Below are 8,091 nucleotides of genomic sequence, written 5' to 3' on the forward strand. Positions count from 1 at the left end.
CTCACATGCATTAACGCATGAGGATATATAAGAGGAATTTGGTTATAAAAAGATATATTTAACCTTCAATAAGTTAGTAATAAGTCAATTGGAGTTAAATATAATTTTATTTTTATTTTTTTGATAATATTAGCAAATTCGGTGAATTTCGACGATTGAAAGGACTTATTTGTTAGATGGAAGCAAACTTTAAGAGAGTTAGATATAATTTTTCAAACTACATGGGAACTACGTGTAATTATTTCAAACATTAGGGGAAGGGACTGTAATTATTCTTTTTTTTTAATTGTGTTTGGCTAATCAAAAACCACTTTAATTATTTTAGTAACATGCACTTGATCCCATGAGATGAATATACTAAATATATTCCACGTGTCGGCACACAACAGGTCGGAACTTGATAGACTAATGCAACCATTGGTATATATGCACATGAAAGTCATACACAATTGCTCCCAATCATATTATTACTATTACACACACACACACACACACACACACTTCTCTCTCTACCTACCATCTATAATCAAGAGGAAGAAGAAGGCAAAATCCATCAAAAATCAACGGTCGAAACAGCGGCGGCGTCTGTATGGAAGTTGGCCGGAACATGGCAGGCATGCTCGCGGAGGAGCACGACGACGGCCTGAACCTCAAAGAAACTGAGCTCTGCCTCGGCCTCCCCGGCGGCGGCGGAGGAGGTGAGAGTACTGCTACTGACCCCATCAAGATCACCGGGAAAAGAGGCTTCTCTGAGACCGTTGATCTGAAACTCAAACTTCATCAGTCCAATGAACCAGCTGCTTTGGATCTGAAGGAGAACATCAAGAATTCTTCTCACGAGAACCCTATGCTCCCTCCCAAGGATCCCATCAAGCCACCTGCCAAGTGAGCATTCATTTTTATTTATTTATTTATTTAAAAAATTTCAGTACATATGTGTGTTTATATTTCATTGTCCAGACCACACGTATTTAGGTTTGAACCCAAGATCTCTCGTTCAATAGCAGAAGACGTTACCATTCACGCCTGTATTATCATGTATATTTATACAGATACACGTGTAATTACTAATTTATATGTAGTAATGTCTTATATTATACGATCACATTCACTATAAAAAAAAATGGCTCAATAGATATGGGAAAAAAAATCTACGACGAGCTAATTAGTATGAAACTTTCATTGCTAAATTCATCGGCAAGTAAATTTCTTGTATTAAAGAATATAGATTAGTATCGAAAATTTTACTTATTAATTAGTTAGATGCTGATTTTATAAGCTTCAAACTTTTTCATGTATTAAACTATTTTCTTATAGTGTTTTTACATACATATATGCACAATATTTACCTATAAAATCTTATACAAGTAGTATATAAATTCTCTCTTTTAAAGATCAAACTATATAATAGTACTATGCTAGTTGCATTTTTATAAAGAAATTTCAATAATATAAATAACTTTTGGATATTAGGGCACAAGTGGTGGGATGGCCACCGGTCCGGTCGTTCCGGAAGAACGCAATGTCTCATCAAAAGAGCGACAAAGAGGAGGCGGCATGCAGTGGCGGTGCAGCCTTTGTGAAGGTGTCGATGGATGGGGCGCCCTATCTCCGTAAAGTCGACTTGAAAATGTACAAGAGCTATCAAGAACTCTCCGATGCCTTAGTCAAAATGTTCAGTGCTTTCACGATGGCCGGTAAGTATAAAATTAAAGTAAATTATAGTATAATTTTAAAAATTAATTAAAAAAATTTATTTATCCTATATCCAAATATTATATAATTTCTAATTTCCAAGAATTTGTTTATTTATTTTTTATAGGTAATTATGGGAGCCAAGGAATGATAGACTTCATGAATGAGGGGAAATTGATGGACTTATTGAACAGTTCTGAGTATGTGCCCACTTATGAAGATAAGGATGGGGACTGGATGCTCGTGGGGGATGTACCATGGGAGTATGTCTTAATTAATTACATTAAACTTCTCAATTATTACATTAATTAATAATTTGTAATCATGTAGCTAATATATATTTTTTTTAAATATAATTACCAAAACTTAGAAAAAAAAACAATTTAAATTATTTTTTGTCAAGGAATTTATTTATATATATATAATATTAAATTATGTGCAGGATGTTCGTCGATTCGTGCAAGCGCCTCCGAATTATGAAAGGATCTGAAGCAATTGGTCTTGGTATGTCACCTCTATTTTACTTTGATGTTTAATCTCATATTCCAAATCCTAAATGTTTAGTAAACAATTAGGATAAATTACAGTTGATTTTTATAAAACTTGTCGTAATTACAATTACTGTTTCATTGTTTGAAAAATTACAAATACCCCTCATGATTGACGATCGTCTAGCAAATACCTCATCGTAACAGCCGGTTACAGGAGGACTTTTGTCAGACATCCATTTATTCCAGCGGGCGATATTTATAATCTTTTAAATAACGATAAGTATTTGCAATTACGACAAACTTCAGAAGAGCTCATCATGATTTACCTACTATTACAATTAAATTATTGGGGTTCTATTCAAATCACAATTAATATTTTATCTTCTCTCTCTATCAAAAACAGCACCAAGAGCCATGGAGAAATGCAAGAGCAGATGCTGATGAAACCATGCAACTTTCTTTGATGGAGGAATTGTTCTTTGCTATGTGCCAGTACTACTTTTATTTTTATTTTTTTATTTTTTATCTTTAATTTTTATTTTTATTTTTGGGGTTTTTCAATGACGTGTCTGTATCTTATAAGTGTAGACGTATGTATAGATATGAGAGATCTGTTTTGGACAAGTTGGTATTAATTTGGACAAGAAGCAGACGCACTCGTCTGTAATTGTCTGGCTTGTTATATTTAATTTTCATGCACTAATTTGTGTTGTTCTCTGTGCTGTAACAGTTGTGCTTTGTCTCCTCTTTTTTGCTTATTTAAATGCAAAAATCCCTGTCTGTCTTTGCAAGATTCTTCATGTTTCGTTAATTATTCAATTATTTTAAATTTATTAAATATTATAGTCCCCCAGCTGGAGTACTGAGGGGAACAAGCCCATGTGCATGCTCATGGGAGTATTCCTTTGCATTATTAATTATATTTTCACCCCTAAAGTTTGAGTTAATTCTAAGTACGTCCTTGTTGAATTGAAAATTATAATTTTCCACCTCAAGTTTGTAAACATTGCAATGCCGGCAGGAAAAGTGCATAAGTAGAAAATACCTTACGTTTTTTGGCAAAACAAAATATGATTGAAAATATAGTTTTGATAAGACAAACTAAAAAAAAAAAAGCCTTAGTAATTAAAAGATCAAAAACTAACGATTAAATATAGACCAATATTAGAATAACTCTTACTCTCGTTTTTTATCTCTCTCGTCAGTTCAATTTTGTTTAGGCTGTTATCATTGTCCGTCAACCATAAAATCATTTTCGACCATGCGGTACGACGGCTGCTCTCTATATCAGTTCACTTTCGTAGTTTTCAATTTACTCGTCTCTCTCTCACTACAAGAAAATAGTGTAATAACCACGAAAAGAATTTGATACTCATTTTAATATTGGGTTAATTAGAAACTAAAATTTTCGTTATTAAATGTATACTATTTAACATATATTTTAAACAATTCATAACTAAGTTCGTCAGCAAGAAAATTTTCGTTGCTAAATTCATTAGCAATTAATTTTTTGTATTAAATAATATAAATTAGTAACAAAAATTTAAATTTTTAAGTAGTTCGACGTTAATTTTTTTCGTTCATATTAAGCTATTTTTTTATAGTGTGTATGTATGTATATATGTATATATATATATCATTGTTGGAGATCGCATCGAAAATGATATCGGCCACCAGTTGGATCCTATAGGATGAATTTTACATAAATGATATAACAAACCTCAGGTGGTAATTTATAATTGTCCTTTGGGCAACCTTAGGACGCGTGCGTGAAATTTATCCTGACCTTTTTCCAGCATAATGATTTCATAATTCAGTTAGTAATTATCTACATGAATATAAGGAGTTTGAACCTTATTAAAAATGTAGAATTTGCTATTTTATATTAATATATTATAGGTAAATTACAATACTTTTTTTAAAATTTATTATAATTATGAATACTATTTCATTGTTTGAAAAATTATAAATACCCCTAATATTTGATGAAATTATGTAATCCTTCAATGAAAGTATAAAATTGTCAACTTATTCATGTTGGCCCATTATCATTACACCGTACGATCTGTCCCCTGGTATGTGCATGAGTTCTAAGTACATGTTTTCGACCATGGTGATCTCTAGCCCTTCTAATTCGAAGCGTATGATCAATGTGTACATGGAACCATTGATCAAAGAGCTGTTGCAGTTGCAGCATGTGGGTACTCGAGCGTACGACAATGCCACAGACGACGCATTCATCACGCAGGTGGGGTTGATGTGGACTTTGAATGACCTATCCGCCTATGGGATGGCGTCTGGGTGGAGTACCACAGGTGTTATGGGTTGTTCGGTTTGTATGGATGGCTCACGGGCATTTCATCCGCAGCATGGTAGGAACCCCTGCTACTTGACTGCCATAGGCAGTTTCTCCCTGAGCACTATTCGTACCAAAGGAACAAAAAAACCTTTACGAAGAATCATGTCGTATATAAGATTGCATGTTCCTAAATTGAATCATCACGAGAATCTCATTTTCTTTTTAATAACCATAACATTTCTCAAATATAATTTTCTAATATTTTCTTAAATATAGTTTTTGGATATTTCTATGAATTTTCTATCAATTTCTCGCTATTATATAATTTAATTAAACACCAATATATAATTACGTATTTGATTAATAAGTCCGATGAAATTGAGTAAATTAACTATAGTAATAATTAACTCTAACAAATCTAGTAATTTAATTAAGCAACTAAAATATTTTTATATCAATTGTGAAATTTAATTTGACTTTAATTTTAAATAATCAAACTCATAAAATTTATATATTATATAAATTAATATAAATTAAGGTCTAAAAATTCCTTACCTATTTCGTCCGCCGGGGGTGTGTGTTTAAATATATGAACTTGTATGTGTAGATAATGTGTGAGGGTGTTAATTGTGTAATATACATATAGATATATATATGTTAAGTGAGGAGGCGGTGGGGGTAATGGCCCACCACTCATATCCTCAATCTATATATATATATACATATATTATTAATATTTTATTTTTTTATTTTTTTAATAATTATCATTACGTCCTACCTAATTTGCTCTGAAACATTATAACGAGCACCAATTTACTCCGTTCAAATTTTAATATATTTCAATTTTAACCAATAATTGATTTAAATTTCTTAACAATTAACAATTAGTCCCTCAATTACGTATAAAATCCTATGGACGTCACAGATAATCTAACTGCGACAAAGAATGAGGAGTTTGTTGGAAAGGGATACTATTGCGATGGAATGTTCAAACTATGTACTACTATGAATGTTACGAATAAAATTAATAATTTTGCTTATTTTCTTAAGTTTTTTATCCTCTTTTGAACATAGAAGATTATGTTATGTGAATTTTCGTTATTTAAGGTTTATGAATAAGCATGGTGTAATTACCTATGATAAACCAGAAAATAAAAAATGTGAAATATGTGATCAAGCTAAATTTGTGTAAGAAACTTTTTCCAAAGGCTGAAAGATAAATTTAAATCATACAATTCAATTGTAGAAAATCAAAGGGAAAGAAAATTAAAATTCTTCGAAGTTATAGAAGAGGAGAATAGTTTTCTAATGATTTTTGCTCTTATTGTGAAAATAATGGGATCATACATCAAAGTAGTGCACTATATACTCCACAACAAAACAGCTTGGCAGAAATTAGTTGATATGACTAATGTCATGTTTTTAAATACAAATTTGCCTAAAAACTTATGGGGTGAAACTTTATTAACGACTTTTATTAACAATAGAAAACCTTCTAAGAAATTCAAGTTTCTCCATATGAAATATGTAACGGTTAGAAACCAAATTTGGATTATTTTAAAGTTTGGGGTTGCTTGGTTTTTTTTTTTAGTATTTCTGATCCTAAGAGAACAAAATTAGGACCAAGAGCTATAAAAAGTGTATTTGTGGGTTATGCTGAAAATTCAAAAGCTTATAAACTTTTGGACTTTGATTAAAATGTAACTATAGAATCAAGAGATGTAGAATTTTTTGAAAATAAACTCACTGGAGATTTTGTTGTTCAGTCTACTCAAGCACCAATGATAGATCCTAACTTTGAAACTAATAATAAAAGGTCACTGGTTGACGCTCCCACTAAACTTAGAAGGAGCCAAAGGCTAAGAAAAGCAAAGAAATTAGATCCTGATTTCTTACACTGCGTTGTTGAAGGTGATAGAAATATTGTACTTAATAAAATATTTGTTCTACTAACCATAGAAGGTGACCCTAAGATATTTACTGAAGCAATGACTTAAAGAGATGTTGCTTTTCAGAAGGCGGCCGTCAATGATTAACAAATGGACTTATTATTAGCAAATAATACTTGGGTTCTTACAGACTTACCTCTTGGTTCAAAAGCCCTATGATGTAAATGATTCTTCACCAGAAAGTACAACACTAATGGATCTATTCAAACGTTTAAATCAAAATTAGTAGTTGAAGGCTTCAAACAAAAGGAATGTACGGATTACTTTGAGACTTATGCACCAATAGCTCGAATAGATCCATTACAGGACTTTTAGCTCTAGCATCAATTTATAAATTGAGTAACATCAAATGGATGTAAAGACGGCATTTTTAAATGGTGAGTTAAGTGAAGATGTACATAAGGAACAACTCGAAGGATTCGTTCTGCCCGAAAATGAAATTAAAGTTTGTAAATTAGTAAACTTTTTGTATGGATTAAAACAAGTACCAAATCAGTGGCACAAAAAGTTTGGTATTGTATTTAGGCATAATACAACTGACAAATGCATTTATTCAAAATTTAATGATGATTACAGTGTTATTATTTGTTTGTATGTTTGATGATATATTGATAATTGAGACTAATATCCATGGTGTAAATGAACCCAGTACTAGAGGGTTATGATTTTTTGATATGGTTAAATACTATAGCCAAAAGAAGAAAACCATGACAAATAAAAATCAATCATGGTTCCACGACGCCCATTAGCTGTTGTTTCTGCAAGTATGGCCAAAACTATGGCCGATGTTTTGGTTACCGCTAAAAATCATGGCGAACATTAATTAATCGTAATAAAAATTTAAATTTTTACTGTAATTTTATTTTACCATAATTAATAGTGTTTAGAGGTGAGGTCATAAATATCTTATAAAATATTTGAAAATTTATAAAATCTTATAAAGTGTCAGAATAAAAAAAAAAAAAGCTTATAAACTCAAAAAATAAAATTTAAGGAGCTCATAAGCATTTAAAAAAAATAAAACATTCCAAACTTATTTTTAAAGTTTTAACAAACTCCTTCTAATTAATTATAAAATTTATTATATGCTCTATCATTTATTTTTTTTTAAAAAAACTTTAAAATTTTATTTTAAAATAAAACTAATATCTTATAAGGATACCAAAATATTATATAGATGTACGAATTTATAAAATATTTTAAATAAGTTTAATCAAACACTTTCTAAATAAACCTCATTTTTTAATTTGTTAAAAAAAACCTAAAATAAAATTAAAAAAAAAAAGTATCCAATGCATCCATAAAAAATATTGGCTTAAATGTAAAGCTATCTTTACCAAATGATTATTCTTCTTTTTAAATCTGTATTATCTAAATTATATTTTATTTTTTCTGGTAGTGGTAATTTCTTTTTAATTCTACTTGTTTTCTATATTAATAATTGGAATATTTATATTAATATAAATATCTTTTTTAACTCATAAACGATGGATTGTATAAATAATATATTTGAATTATTTTTTTTATGTGTTTATTTATAAAAAGTGATATATTTATTTATATATTTTATTTTTTTTATTTATAATATATTTAAATTTTATAAAAAATTAGTATTGTGAGCAAAGACAAATACTAATTTGAAAACAAAAAAGAACAA

At 29.9% G+C, this 8,091-nt stretch overlaps 1 protein-coding gene across 1 annotated transcript; it reads left to right on the forward strand.

The window, feature by feature from the left end:
- Positions 1 to 453: 453 nt before the first annotated feature.
- On the forward strand, positions 454 to 2,889 carry IAA7 (indole-3-acetic acid 7). The gene is made up of 5 exons (XM_011075183.3): positions 454 to 885; positions 1,474 to 1,697; positions 1,823 to 1,958; positions 2,138 to 2,199; positions 2,590 to 2,889. The coding sequence occupies exons 1-5, from the start codon at positions 590 to 592 to the stop codon at positions 2,625 to 2,627; spliced, it is 756 nt and encodes a 251-aa protein (XP_011073485.1). The 5' UTR covers positions 454 to 589; the 3' UTR covers positions 2,628 to 2,889.
- Positions 2,890 to 8,091: the final 5,202 nt, after the last annotated feature.

Source organism: Sesamum indicum, linkage group LG3 (genome assembly GCF_026168435.1).
Source record: "Sesamum indicum cultivar Baizhima isolate 11 linkage group LG3, ASM2616843v1, whole genome shotgun sequence".
Taxonomy (NCBI): Eukaryota; Viridiplantae; Streptophyta; class Magnoliopsida; order Lamiales; family Pedaliaceae; genus Sesamum; species Sesamum indicum.

Excerpts from the sequence above, each read along its gene's own strand:
- IAA7 (XM_011075183.3), top strand. The coding sequence starts at position 590 with ATGGAAGTTGGCCGGAACATGGCAGGCATGCTCGCGGAGGAGCACGAC. Across the intron at positions 886-1,473 it reads CCCATCAAGCCACCTGCCAA|GGCACAAGTGGTGGGATGGC; the intron begins GTGAGCATTCAT and ends TTTGGATATTAG. Across the intron at positions 2,200-2,589 it reads ATCTGAAGCAATTGGTCTTG|CACCAAGAGCCATGGAGAAA; the intron begins GTATGTCACCTC and ends TATCAAAAACAG.